Here is a 16,212-nt window from a genome sequence, read left to right as displayed (position 1 = left end):
ATATTAGTTATACATACATATATATAATATATTAATATAAATTATAACATATAAACTATATATTTTAAATATTTTATACATATATAGTTTTTATATATATATATATATATATATATATATATATATATACTATATTAATATAAATAATATTTTATAAACTATATACTTTTTATAGTTTATACATATATAGTTTATATACAAAGTTTATATATACAGTTCACATAAACATAATTTATATATATATATATATCTCATAATAATTATATAGTTTATAATATAAATATAGTTTATGATTTTATATACATAGTTTATATATATAGTGCACATAAATATAATTTATATATATGGCTTATAATAATTATACAGTTTATAATAATTATATAGTTTATAATATAAATATAGTTTATATATAAATTTATATTATATATATATTATTTTTTAATTTTTTGAATGAATGCAAGTTAGTATATTTTTCATTATTTCTTCACATTTTGTATTTATTTTGATTTAACCTTTTTGTATTTTTTAATTTATTTCAATTTTAAGTCTTTAACTTTTATATGTATTCAATTTTAGTCATTAAATTTATATTTGCATATTCCATTGTTAGTTGTTATTTATTTATATTTTTGTAGCTGGCCCATAATTTTTAAAATGTGTTTAATTTAGTCTTTTTTTATATTAATTTAAACCTCACATTTTATATTTATTTTGATTTAGTCCCTTACCTATGTGTGTTGTTTAATTTATATTTTAAGATTTTATTTGTAATTTTACATTTCTTCAATTTTGTCATTAATTTTATTTTTTTACAAAATTGATCCATGAATATTTATTTTTCTCTTATTTTACTCGAAATCATATACAATTACAACTTTCAATTCAACAATCACGAAATATGACAAAATAATTATTCTAAAAAAATAAAAACGACCCGACCTGAACTCAATCTGTATCTGATAAACATCCGACCTGAATTTTATCTTTCAATGATGTGATCTGATCTGAACGAGATCCAACTGAAGTCAACCCGAACCTGAATTAACCTGGTCTTTATCTGCTTCAGACCTGAATTATTTTTACCTGAACTGACATCGATCCGAACTGAAAATGACCCGATCTGGATCTGGTGTCAAATCAACCTGAAAATAACCCGAACTGATTTGACTTGACCTGAACCTGATCTGAACCTGATGTCAAATCAACTTGAATAGACATGTACCCGATTTTACCCGACCTATCAAGAACCGACTAAAACCTAATCGATTACCTGATTTTACAACCCTAATAATAACAACCAGGTCCAGGAATCCCCTAGAGTAATTAAATAGTTAAAAAATATATTATGTACTAATTTTAATATGTCAGTCAGTCACATTGGAACTTGTAAGCATCAAAAGCTCAAAGTTCGTCGCAACATGGGTGGTAGCCCTAAACTTGAACAGCTACTCACCCTCCTCATCCCTGATATCGTTTCCATCACCGTACACGCGTCACTGATCTCAACCGTGAACGACTGACCGACACACTGATGATCAATCCCCTCCTGCATTACACTCAATTCACCGCTACCGCCGTTCATGCTCTCTAACAATCTGGTCCCTCTACAGACGGGACAGGAAACGTGGGAAGAAAGCCACGTGTCAATACATTCGACGTGGAAAACATGTTTGCAATGCGGTATCGTTTTAAGCCACTGCTTCTCTTCAAACTCGGTCAGACAAATGGGGCAATCTATCTGGTACTTGGCATTCCCATGGTAAGAATTTACAGGCAACGAACCAATGGTTGTTGGGTCAAGTCCTTTGCGTGGAGCCGAGACATGATGAATATCAGAAGTGAACGGAAACGAATTAAGTAGGCCACCACGGTAACGTCTTCGACGAGAGAGCTGAGTTATGGGATCTTCAGAGAAACGACGAATATAAATAGAGAAAAATCCCATGAAAAAGAGAGCTGTGAGGAGAACAACGGTGAGAGCCATGGAGGAGTCGAGAGGAGGGCTGTACTGAGGTGCTTTTTTGGATGAAGACGGCGGAGATGAAGTGGCGTTGGTGGTGCTGGGGAGGTGGAGTGGTGGTAACGAGGTGGCGTTGGCGGCGTAGGGAGAGTCATAGTAGAGGAAGAGTTTCCGGTTGTGTGGTTTCATTTGAAGTTTGGAAGATTGAGGTCAGTGGTTTGCTCTGCTCTCGTTTTGTTTTTATTAATGTTTTTGGAGTCAAAGGTAAGCTTAGACGTTAAATAAATTACTATTATATATGGAATTCTAATAAACAACAATTAGTTAGTATATTGAGATGAGATACTAAGTATTTTAAGTAAAGTTAGAAATTTGAATCTTGAAATTTATGAATTAAGTAAATTAGATTGGGAGGGTCGCCATCGTCCCTATAGTAATCAATCTGAATTAATTTATTAATAAATCAGATATTAATAATTAATTCAAAAAATAATAGATCACGGGGATAAGATGGACGGTCGGATTCATCAAGGCTGAATGTGATGTAACAATTATAATAACAATAATACATTAGAATGAACAAAAAAAAAATAAAGGTAGAAGAAAATAAGACGGGATTTTTAAATCAATATTATTTTATTAAAAAATAACTTCAAATCTGTCACGTGGTAATATTTTACATTCTACAGAAATCGTTTAAATTATTTTGAGGGTATTTTTTAAATATTGGTTTAGGTTATTTTTTTAGTAGAATAATAAAAAAAAAGTTTATTGATTTAAAATGCCCAATTAGAAGTCCTTTTCATAGTTGAAACTATCTTATATGGTTGTTTTTTAATATATATATATATCCTTTGGTAAGAAATTAATTTTATATTTCTTTGATTAATTTTTATATAATTTTTTTGTTTTAATCCATTTTTATATAGTACTATGTAAAAGCTATCATATAAAATATTTTCCTTCCCTTCTTTAATAAAAATAGACTTCTAATTCTTTTCTTTCATTTGATTTTAATATTAACCCTTGATGGGATGATGATATAATTCTATAAAATAATTAATATAAATATATCAAATTTTGGTGTAAATATAAAATAATTTAAATATAATAGGATAGGAAATACAAATTGTTAGAATATACGGATATTCTAAACTCAAAAAATGTAGAAGAAAATTTCTACTAATTAAAATTAATTAATGATCCCTAACTTGAGGTTTGTAAAAGGGCCGATAAGTTGTTCAAAAAAGGAAAAGGGACTGATATTCTTTTTTGGGATGCTTACTAAGGGCTTCTAATCAGAATAATCTCCAAGCAATCTCACAGGGAGAAATATCGATTAGCAATTGATTTATTAAAAATAAGGTATTATATATTTTATATAAAATCAATAAAATAAATTTTAATATTATTATAAATTAAATTAAAAAGTTATTTTTATAATAAATATTTTTAGTGCCCAATCAAAAATTTTCAACCAATAAATAAGATGGTTATAGTTATACAAAAAAATGGTTAAAATTGTGATAAAACCAATTGTAATTGATTGATATCTATAGAAAGTTGATTTACTAATTAAGCTAATTACAATTCAAATTAAACTAATTTACTAACCCCAATACATACATTTCTCACTTTATCATTTTATTTCAAATTCATATTCCAAACAAAGCATAAACATAGCACGTATTATTTTTGGGCTGGGACATAAAGAGGAGTTGGCTTTGATTGTTGTATTCTTGATTGGTTCATTATTTTTACAAGAGAAAATAACTTTAGTGACCGAAAATGCCTTATAATATATGATTTTAACCAATTTTTTTTGGATTTGCAAAAATGACCAACAAATTCGCAACGCGAACTACAATTTCGCAACTCAGTTTTGAAATTCGCAACACGAATTTCTTTTTCGCAACGTGATTTTCCAAATTCGCAACGCGAATATGTAAATTGCAACACGAATTTGTAAATCGTAATGCGAATTTGTAATTCGCAACACAGAAGTCAAATTCGCAGCACAGAAGTCAAATTCGCAAAGCGCGTTTATTTTCGTAATGCGAATTTTATTTACGAATTCGAAACACAATATTAATTTCGTAACTCATAACCTAAAACCCTATATCACAACTCAGTCTCATCTCCATCTCTCACTCTCTACGGCGACATACGTCCCAATCTCTGGCGAAATCCGTCCCCATATCCGGTGACCCCCCTCTATCTCCATCTCTCAGAGCCACCCTCACAACCATTCACGACCACAAATGGAAAATCAACCACCGAAGGTTAGTTTTTTTAATTATTTTTATTTTGAAATTTTTGTATTATTATTAGATTTTTCATATTTAAATTGATGATAAATTTACTGGTAATTTCAATATATAGATTAACCATTTCACTTAGATTTCTTAGTAAATTCATTCGGTTGATGCCAATACTGCTAAACTATTTAGTCTTTAACCCTGTGAAGTTAGTATTTATCTTTGTTTTGTCTTTTGGTTGAAGTAATGCAATTCATTCAAGTTTCAATTTGCAGAAGAAGAGTAGTTTCTGAAACTTAAATTCGCAACGCGAAAATGAAAATCACAACGCGATTTTAGTTTTGCGTTGCGATTTTCATTTCTCGTTGTGATTTTCATTTTCGCGTTGCGAATTTAAGTTTCAGAAACTACTCTTCTTCTGCAAATTGAAACTTGAATGAATTGCATTACTTCTACAGAAAAACAAAGATAAATACTAACTTCACAGTGTTGCGAATTTAAGTTTGAAGAATAAACTACTACTCTTTATGTTGTCCTTGAACCTGCACTAAACATATATGCTGTCCTTTTAAATGTTTATATAAGTGCTTACTTCTGGAATGTTATCTGATGCATTTTGTGAACTATGATAGAATAATGACTTGGGTGAATATCGTGCTAGTTTGAAACATATTTGGCTTTGTTTTCACTGTTTAATATCATGTCTGCTTATAGTGTATAATTTGTAGTTTTTGGTATATCTAACTTGGTATGTTAATTGTTTTTGTTAGAAATTTTTTTCGGCTTCATTGACTTTAAGGAATAAATTAAGCCTAGCCACTACAATTACGTCGACACTTATACATGTACAAAGAAAATTGTTTGAGGATACTTGCTTCGGGCCATGGCTGAAAGTACAACACCCAGGTGGAGATACTATGTTAACCCATTTGTTTCTTCAAACCATGACTAACAATCTACCCGAAAGGATAAAACATGGTGATGAAGAGATATGGTTTCATTTTTCACCGACGTATACTTGTTTTGGGAGGAAGGAATTTTGCTTAATTACTGGTCTACGTTTCGAACACGATGAAGTAGGTTGGTACACTAGTCATATCGCCCGCCCATCATGGTTATCTCGGGTTTTTTCCTGAGCTGGCAAAGGCGAATCCCAGTTTACACGTCGACGACTTGAAAAGATTACTTCTTAAAGATGGTTTTACTCGGATGGATGACCTCGATGTTGTTCGAGTATGCCTTTTATTACTTTTGCATGCCGGCTTTTTAGGCAAAGAGGCCAGACAACCTATTTCTGAGGACCTAATATTATTGGTAGAGAACCTAAATGCATGGAACGTGTTTCCGTGGGATTTATATCTATGGAAAGCTACCTGGAAAAAAGTTGTCGTCTGCCTTTGATGACCGTCGTAGTTTGCGTGGACATGGTTCCAAATACACTTTGGTAGGCTTTATTTGGGCCTTTAAGGTAATAATTTCTATATAATGTTTCCAAAATTATAATTAAATTTAACAATTACTAAAATTAATGTTTGTGTATTATATTATTTGTAGATTTGGATATTTGAGTCTTTTCCCAGCATGCGGACATATGCAATCAAAAAATCAAATGATATTCCTAAGGCTATTACCTGGAGGAGGATCCGACTATTGGATTTGAGAAGAGTTACTACCATATACGACGATGAATTATGTAAGTTAACACAAATACTACCATATATAAACAAGTTATTACTAGTAGACGTTTAACTTTGTTTGAGCTTTTATATTGTTAGGAGGCCAACTATCCATTACAGAGGCTGACACCCACAGAGGTTGAGCTTGCCACTGATTAGTGGCAAGCTAGTAAGCGTTTTTTTGATGGGACGGATGATGAGCACCCCCCACTTCGAGAGCCATCACCTGATCGAGCCGATTCTACAGCTCGACACCCAGAGCCATCACCTGATCGAGCCGATTATACACCTCCATAATGAGAGCAATCACCTATTCCATCACATCATCGAGCCTCTTCTCCACCATCACCTCATGATAGGCGACCGAAAAAGATGCCACGACATTTATCTCCCTATTCTCCACCTCCACGGGATGAGTTAGGGGAGTTACATGATGAGGTCAGTGCTTTGCGTGATGAGGTCGGTACTTTACGTGATGACAATGGTACATGGCATGATGAGGTACGGTCTTTACGTGGTGAGGTAGATGTTTTACGCGATGATAATGGTGCTTTACGTGGTGAGGTATCTACTTTACGTGATAAAGTAGCGCTCTACGTGAGATTGTTTCACCGTTGCAGAATGAGGTTCATACTCTACACAATGAGGTAAGTTTTTTTAATACTATACTAAAAATTCAAATAACTTTTTTTCGACATTATTTATTTATTTATTTATTTACTGATTTATGTATTAATTTATTTTTAGTGGCCCGATAAGGTAGATGCTTTACGTCGGGTTTTTCTTGCACGACGGGGTTCACGTATCAGATGTCATGCACGTATCATTACCCTCTTTTCACCCTAATTGTTCCAAGACCCCATAAGAAGAAGCCCGATTCACCTATCATCGTTCAAGAGGCCCCTCCTATCGTTCAAGAAGCCCATCCCACCGTTCAAGAGCCCAATTCACATGGCATATTATGTTGACTTATTGATAAACCCCCTCACGTGCCTGATATGATGGATGAGAGTTGGCTTTCGTATCAGTTATTGGTCATTACCATTCCTCAGCAGGAGAAGAGAACACTACCGGACAAAATTATGGATAATACCCTTTGGGCTAAGACCGCAATTGATTTTTATCTACATGAGCGGAGCCAGGGGTGTTACGTTGACATATGCAAAATCAACGATGATATGTATTTGTTTCTTGATCGGTCTTGGTGGAGTGTTGTATTAGGGGTTGAAGAGAATGGCTATTTTGAATGGGGGGTAAGTCTTATATTCTTCTTATATTGCATTTTGATTAATTTTTTTAAATTTATTAAATTCACTAATATATGTATTTTTTTATAAAACAACATATTGATGCATGGGTGTCACGTCTTCTGATTACAAGGAAATTGAAGAAAATAAAAAAGGCGCGATGGACTATTATGCCTTCGTATTTTCACCTAGCTCATTTGAAGGATCAGAGAGACGCTTCTTATGCGTTGGATAATGGAAAAGCTAAACTTTATCCTGCGTGGTAGGAGGTTGATAAGGTTAGTATTTATTTTTGAATATTTTAAAGGTGTTCATAAATTTTATTTGATATGCGCAATTGAATTATTATTTATGATTGTAGTTGTTTATCCCTGTTATGGAACGTCGTCATTGACTTCTGATCGAGCTTCAACTCCCATCCCTGAAGATGATAGTATATGACAACATGTTGAATTACATACCATTGTCTGATTTGAAAGATATTATTTGTAAGGGATGGAGCGCTCATTTGGCTAAATACTTGGATGCGATTGATTATTGGACTAATTCTGGAAACAAGAAACCAAAAAAGTTCAAAGTTACAATGATGAGAGACGAGACATCGCCACAACAAACGGAGGGAGCCAGAGGGGATTGTGGTCCTCTTGTATGCATGTGCTTGGAACGTTTGACGATAGGAGGTAAACAGTTTCTACCTCCTACAGATAGAGATAGAGGTGCAGTAGGGTTATGGTTTTGACATTTTATGGCTAGAGCGATATATGCGAGACGTTGCCTACCTGTATCCGCGTGTTGAAAGTGTGCATAAAAAACCATTTGTTATTGGTAAGTTTGAGCAAGTGTTGTTAACATATATACTCTTTGTTGGTTTGAAAATGTTTGGTTAAGTACCTAGAATTCAATAATTTGATGTTTGTTGGTTTTAAATGTGTAGAAAATGTTGTTTGAGCAAATGTTTGGTTTCTGCAGGTTAATCTTGAAGTGAGCTGCGTGAAATTGATGTATTTATCCATAAATTGGGAAGTTTGTGCAAGTGTTGTTAACTGTTATATACTTGTTGGTTTGAAAATGTTTGGTTTAAGTACCTAGAATTCAATAATTTGATGTTTGTTGGTTTTAGATGTGTAGAAAGTGTTGTTTGAGCAAATGTTTGGTTTCTGCAGGTTAATCCTGAAGTGAGCTGCGTGAATGTATTTGGATGTAAGCTCCCTATTGTTAGGAGCATTTGAATGTACTGTCTGGGGAAAATTGTATTAATGTGTTGTTCATTTATTTTTTTAGATGTGTAAATAAGAATTATCTTTTTTGTTTAATTGATTTGTAAAAGTTAATTTGTTGTTTAAGAAAATTTCAATCTGCATTATGTTGAAAAGACCTATTGAAGGTAAACTTTCGCAACACGAAAGTCAAATTCACGTTGCGATTTTCGCGTTGCGATTGTTGCGTCGCAACGCGAATTTGACTTTCACGTTGCGAATTCAAGGAAAACACCTTCAAAAAGATAACAGACAACAATCTGATAAGTGATAACAACTGAACATATCATAGCAATGTTCAAACTCAAGTTACTAATGCATGTCTAACTGAAAATGTATACATTCACACATAAAATACACATAATAAAACGTTTGCATTTAAAAATCACCTAAGTTAATAAGTCCCAAAAGGTGAAGCCAGATGTGATTGAGATTTTGATTTTGATTACGATTTTGATTTCCTTTTGATTGACACCATATGAGCTTTGGATTTTGATGATGATCCATATTTTGGTAGAGGAAAAGATGATTGTGATGGCACTGGTGATCCACAGGTCAACCTTGTATGACCACTTTCCTTGCACCGACTACATGTCAATATCCTCTTCTCTTCACCCTTAGACGGTATACGATCGTGATTTTTTGGTCGGTCAGGTAGCCTGCTGTCCATGACTGGTGGCAAAACTGCTTGTAAGTCATCTGGTATGTCCCACTCAGAAGGATGTAGAATAGGGTAGACAATCTCGACATAAGTCTGTCGATATACTTCTGTAGTGTAGCAATCAATAGCGTATGCGCTTGAATCATCTTGGTTTAGATGAAGAGCAACTTTTATAACATGGCCACACGAATAACCAGATGTTTACCATTTCATACAACTACACGTCTTTGCATTTAGATCGACAAACACATTTAAGTTATTATTTAATACTTCAAACAAAGTGTTTGAACATGGTTCAACTCTCCATGACGTTGATTTCACAACACGTTTCGTTATCATTTTTTCAGTCCATGGTGTAACACGACGTTCCAATATTCCTGTAAATTTAAATAAATAATACTTAGTAAAATATATAAATATGATAAGTTACGAATTTAAATAAATAATACCTGCATAATTTCTTTTCTTGTAGTACCACTGTTGAATAGAGGCTCGAAAAAACTCTATTAACATAGTAATGAGTAATTTTCGGGAATGACGACTTAGAGCGTTGATTGATTCTGCACTATTAGACTTTATGAAACCATATCTTGCTCTAAGTTGATGTACTCTTGACCATCTTTCAAACCCGACATCTTCTAGTGTTTGAGCACATTGAGGCAAAACACATCTTAAACAATTTATATGCTTATTAAAATCCACTTCCCGATAAGTTTTTACAGTCTTCCAGTATATTCATTTGTGATTTTTTATACCAGTAGATCTTGATTTTAGATTTCTGTACAAATGAACACCACAAACTCCATGAAAAACATCTGGGAAACACCTTCTAACAGCGTTGTCAATTGAGTTTGCCCTATCGGATATGATTGTCATATTGCTAATAGGACCTATGTAATCCCTAAAAAGCCCCAAAAACCATGTCCATGAATCAGAGGTTTCAGATTTGCCAACCCCATAAACTATTGGCAGTATCCCATTGTTAGTATCTATGGCTATTGCTAATAAGTTTACTCCAAGGTATCGACCTTTCAAATGTGCTCCGTCAACTATAATAACTGGGAGCATGCAAGTAATAAATGAACGAATCTACAAAATAATATACACAAGAAATATAATCATTTAAATGTGAAATGCATGTAACTAACAAAAATAAGTCAACAAAATTATATTGGTTTACTAACCGCAACACCAATGGCGATAAATAGCAACTCAAAGCGTCCATCTCTATCTGTTTTGATATGAGTTACCGACCCAGGATTTTTCAGCTTTAAATTGTGACAATAAGCCGGTAGTTGGGCAAACGATGCTTCTGGAGACCCCCTCAACAATTCCAAGGCATAACATTTGGCTCTCCAAGCTTGAGAATATGAGATACTAATATTGAACCGAGCATTCATGTCAGTCATAATTTCATGTCCCCGATATACCCTACATTCAAAAACATTAACTCAGCCAGAAAACCACCCAACACCTTTTTGTTTGCTTTTCTATGGTGAGGAAAAACTTGGGTTCTTGAACATGTATGTTTATCAATAAAAGTCCTAACTCGAAATATTTCGCAATCTTTTATCCTCTTTGCAATCATACGCCACGTACAGTTTTTTGTCAATCATACACTTTGTTTCGAAATGATATTTGCTTGATTTATTAACTTTTAGTTGATAGCCATCTTCCACACATTTCGTATACAAAGCTATCTTCAAGTCTTCCTTTGTATCAAAACAATCATCTTTCTTGATACGAATAACTTTTGTGTAACAATCAACTGCTATCATTACCAACTCTTCTTCCGTTATCTGAAGTAATTCTGTCATATTCCAGTTATACTCTCGTGGCATATTCTTCTTTTTCTTTTCTTTGGGGACTTCTTCTTCTTCTTTTTCTTCTTCAGAGTTATATGAATTACAGAATGGATGTTCAACATGTTCATTCACAGTCGTAACTTCCTCCTCATTATTATCAACAATATCTTCCTCGATAGCGGTTGTTTCATCATCAATATTCGGATATTGACCAATATCAAAATCATTACACGCAGGGTCTATTTCTTCTTCTGAAACATCATCAAAATCTGAGTATTGACCAAGATCAAAGTCTGAGTATTGACCAAGATCAAATTTTGAATACTGACTAGTATTCACAATTTTTTTCTGTTGGCTCATAATCGTCTAACTGGTCAATAGTGCTGAAAGTTGATTGGGATTTGGATTAAGAAAAGGTTGTGGGTTTTGAGATTGTGTTTGATATTGTGTTTGGTATTGGAAATGTGGTGAAACAAAATTTTCTTGGTGCTGAAATTTTTGGTGGAACCATTAAATTTTGAGGTTGATAACAACGTTGTACATTATGAGCACCATAAATTGGGGTTGAAGAACTTAGTTGATTACTACCGGCTACTGACCCAACTTCACTACTTCTAGGTTCAACAACATACAATGTATCATCATCTTCTTACGAAACACTAATGTAAGCAATGAATCGTTCAACATCTTCATTGTTGGTTAACAAATAAACTTTACCTTTTCTCTGATAAGATAACCTAAAACCAGTTAGAGGCTCTAAATTCAATTTCTTTGCAACACGTAACATTAGATTTTCATAAGTTAACTTTTTACTGACAGTTTTAGTTGAAGATTCATGGGTAAAGGCATATATTGTAAAACACCATGAACATTCTTCCATGACCCTCAAAAACACAAATCTAACCAAATATGATCAACATTAGTTGATTTCATTCTACAAATTGTAAATTAATTTACTAAACAAACGAGCTATAAATTATATATCATCACTAACTTGGAGAAAAACATACCTTTTTTAAATTGATAGTTGATAATTTGGGAGAGAAATCATTGAAAAATTATATAGAAATAAAATTATGTAAAAAAAATAAAAATTAGAGATGGGGAAGGATGTCGTTGGATATAGGAACGGATGTCGCTGGAGAGAGTGATAGATGGAGATGGAATGAGTTGCGATTTAGGGATTTAGGTTGAGTTGTTGTTGTTGCGTAGTTATATACCCAAAACATTTGTGTTGCGAAATTAAAATTTGTGTTGCGAATTCGAAAATCGACTTGCGAAAACAAAATTCGCGTTACGAATTCAGAAATCGAGTTGCGAATTTGAAATTCAGTGTTGCGAATTTGGAGTTCGCGTTGCGAATTTGAGATCACGTTGCGAATTTATTGGTAATTTTCATAAATCCAAAAAAAGTTGATTAAAATCGTATATTATAAGGCGTTTTCGGTCACTGAAGTTATTTTCTCTTTTTACAAACCATACCGGTAAAATGCATATGGTTGATTAAAGTCAGCATTAGACCTTTTAGCATGAACCCAATACTGGACTGCACCATTTAATATCCAAGTCTTAAACCAGAACTATAAATTTCAAAGTTAATCTTCTAGTATTGGTCTCATAGTTCTTCCAAAGATTTAGATGCCTTAGTCCTTTGATTATTTGGCTGCTCCACTCTTGTCCTTCATCTCTCAACTGTTCCTTTGCGATTTAGGACAACATCTTAGCTTATAAAAAAAAAATTCATTTTGACGGTAAAAATGGGTGAAAAGAAAATTTGGGTTTACGATAAGTAATCATATAGATTATTTTGGGACATGTTTAAGAAGTATTATGGGACAAGTTTGAGAAGTATTATGGGACAAGTTTGAGAAGTATTATGGGACACGTAAAGGAAGGGGACACCACATGCTCTGTTCTCAATTTGCATGCAAAAACAAAAAATGAAACTCAACTCTTTTGGGTTTAAAATAATGTCACATTAACATGTCAGCTTATGTTATCAAATTGTCCTAAATGTTACACATGTGGGGTGTTATTACTTCATAATAGTGAAACTTTTGGCAACAGAAAGAACAGTGTGATAAAACGGGTAAATCATACCAATAATCTCGACAGAAACTGGGCACAAAATATATTATTTATTTAAGAATAAAACATATTAGTTAGATAGCATATATCACGCAACGGCCCTTTGGGTGGTCACGTTCCGACATGGAATCGTGTGATGGAGTCACCACCGATCATTTTAGGATTTGGTAAATCGAACACCTACTTATCATTTACTGAGTCTGTGTCTTACCATAGAATTGTCAGGTTCAGGAGTCATTTACGATCGAGGAAAGATGAACCCCCGAACTGCCCTTTCGGTACCATTCGATTACTCAGTTGTCTTAATTGTGAAAATTAAAGTTTAGAAAAAATTTAAAATCGATCCGAATTTTTTTACCTTCGATTACCTTTGAATGTAATTGGATTCCTTTAAAATAAAATCAAGGTTACTAATAATAATAATAATAATAAGGGTTAAATAATGAGAATAATAAAAAAATACTCCAAATATAAAAAAGTAAATTAGGGCACCATTTATAAAATGGAAAATATAAAAAAGATTAAATTGAATTAAACCAAAATTCGGTGGCCAAATTACAGTGAGTGGCTGAATTGAATTACGCTTCAAAATACCAGGATTGCGGAAAAGATTTAAGAATCTTGAAATTGCAAGGGCCCCCTAGTATATAAAACCCCCAAATCAATTAATTTCACTCATTTGTAACTTTTCCAAAGCCTCAAAACACTCTCTAATTTCCTCTTCCTCTCCAGACGAGAACCTAAAATTTGGTCACCCACTCCGGTCGGCCACCGCTGCACCACCGATCAAACCACCGCTCCGACCACTATTCATGGTGGCCGAAGACCTCTAAATCCCACCAATCGAAAGGCATCTATACCCAACTCTAACCCCATCGACCGATCATCCAAAAGACCACTCCCACGGCGTAGATTTGAACTAAGAGCTCTTGATTTTTACCTTTCACGATGATGGTTTTGTTACTCTGACCACTCCGAAAGCTAAGTCTTCATTTCCCTTTATTTTTTCTCTTTTAGAAAACTCCCCGATTTGTTCCTCTCTGCTTCTCTCTTTCTCTGCAGGTTTTATATCTCAAAGAGGAGTGGTTCATTCATTTATTATCGAGACCGTGATATCCCAAAATTTATGGGATTATTTGTATATTGACTTCATTTCTGTTTTTGATTGATTTGTTTCCATTTCTTGCTTCGATTTGATTGTTGCTTGTTTCCTTGAGATTCAACCACTAATTTTGTTCGGTTTGGCGTTGATTTTGGTTTGTTTTGTGTTTTGGCATCAATTTGGTTCATCAAATCGCTTGAAAATCGCCTGGAGGTTGCTTCTGTTCGATGTCTTCATCGATATATGGTATTCACACACCGTTAATCGATCACCCTTTGGTGGCTTTTGAGCTATTGGAACATTCTGGGATTTGATCTTGGTCGTTGGATTGATTGCAGATCCAACGACCCATGATTTGTTATATTGTGATAATATTTTAGGGTTTAAAACCCCTAGCTATCTTATGATCTTGATCGTTGATCTATATCTTGATCTAACGATATTCATTTGTGCAACGCCAAAGTTAAGGGTGAAACCCTAACATGTATGTGAACTTCCCTTTCGTAGATTCGGACTGCTGGGTTAGGAGGGCTAATTCTGTTGGGCCTCCTCAACATGGCTGGATGGATTAGGCTCGCCATTGTGGTTGAGCTACTAGACCTTTGCACTTTGCACTGGGTTTTGGATTGTGGGATGGACTTTGTTGGACTTTTATTTAGACACTAAAAAAAATAACATAAATAGGTAATAATAATGATAATAATAATAATGATAATGATAATGATAAATATATACATATACTATACATATTATATTTTCAAAAACTATATATTATATAATATATTTTAAAAAATACATTTTTCTTAAAAATATATAATATATATTATATTTTCAAAAACTATATAATATACTTTCAAAACTATATTATATTTTATATTTTTAAAACTACATATATATTATATATATATTTTTATAAACTATATATTTTCAAAAAGAACTATATATTATATTATATATATGTCATATTATATAGGAACCCTAAAGTAACCCTAGACAAAAATAGGTGTCTACAATTGTCCTTCTTTGTCTATTATCGTGTAACGACAATAGGACAAAGATAAAATACTCATATTTTCGTTCGATTTTCAAGGTAAAATGATTCATGAAGTCGAGTTTGCTCTTCTGGTGTTGAAGTGTTCAACTCTTCTTTAGAAATTGGGTTAAATAGTAAATTATCATCTTCTAAGTCGGATTCTCATTATCATGGAGTTGAAATCTGACTCTGAATCATTCTTGAATATGCTTATGGACCAAGCATCTTTAGTCGTGAAATTGGGACTTAATCCTCAAGGTTTCAGCCAGAGACTAGTTCCTTGTTGTTAGACTACAACTAATCTTGAAGATTTGCCCGAAAAATAGCTCATTGTTGTTACTGCGGTCTATGCGCTCTCGAATTGAATGGAATCGAACTTGAAAGATTTGATCGACAGATAGCTCTTGTCGCCTTATGCTATGTCAAAATTGGTTTGGATCATCTTCTAGACTTGAAGACCTTCTTTTGGGTTTTGATATAGAGGTAGTTCATTGTCGTCACCTTGCGGTCAATGTGCTTTCGAGTTGAGTGGAATCAAACTCGAAAGATTTGGTCGATTGATAAATTCCCTTAATTTAAGCTAAGTTAAAATCTGACTTAGAAATGGTTCCTTGTTGCCAAATCGTAACCCATCTAGGTCTTTTTCTTCGCTTAAAGACCTCGGTTTAAAATTTGAACGGAAGGTAGTTCTTCGCTACTACCATGCGGTTGATGTGCTCTTGAGCTGAGTGGAATCAAATTTAAAAGCTTTGATTGACATATAGCTCTTTTCGCCTTGAGCTATGTTGTGAATGGTTCCTCCAAGTGAAGGATGGCTTCCGTTTGTGGGTCTAAGTCGAACAAGATAACTCCCATTCTCGGTTTAAGGCAGTCTTGATTCTTCAGATGACTCCCCTTCGCGGGTCCATGTCAGATGAGACAACTTGCGATTTGAGTCGGTCTTGGTTTATTTAGATGACTCCCCTTTTTGGGTCTAAGTCAAATGAGATATTCTTTGGGTGGCTCCCTGTTACACCCCCATCCCGTATCCGACCCGAATACGAATGTGAGGTGTTACATTTGCTTTCTAAAACATGTGCTTTTAAAACATAGTAAAAATTAAAAAAAAAACTACTAAGAATATAAT

At 33.6% G+C, this 16,212-nt stretch overlaps 1 protein-coding gene across 1 annotated transcript; it reads right to left on the bottom strand.

The window, feature by feature from the left end:
• Positions 1 to 1,393: 1,393 nt before the first annotated feature.
• Positions 1,394 to 2,179, bottom strand: LOC120179584 (RING-H2 finger protein ATL57-like). The gene has a single exon (XM_039185153.1). It carries the CDS (start codon positions 2,147 to 2,149, stop codon positions 1,394 to 1,396), a length of 756 nt encoding a protein of 251 aa, XP_039041084.1. The 5' UTR covers positions 2,150 to 2,179.
• Between the last annotated feature and the right edge of the window lie 14,033 nt (positions 2,180 to 16,212).

This window comes from Hibiscus syriacus, unplaced genomic scaffold (genome assembly GCF_006381635.1).
Source record: "Hibiscus syriacus cultivar Baekdansim isolate YM2019G1 unplaced genomic scaffold, ASM638163v2 tig00003715_pilon, whole genome shotgun sequence".
NCBI classification, from domain to species: Eukaryota; Viridiplantae; Streptophyta; class Magnoliopsida; order Malvales; family Malvaceae; genus Hibiscus; species Hibiscus syriacus.
The sequence above is the reverse complement of the archived record's forward strand: the minus strand, read 5'-3'. Positions and strand labels throughout refer to the sequence as shown.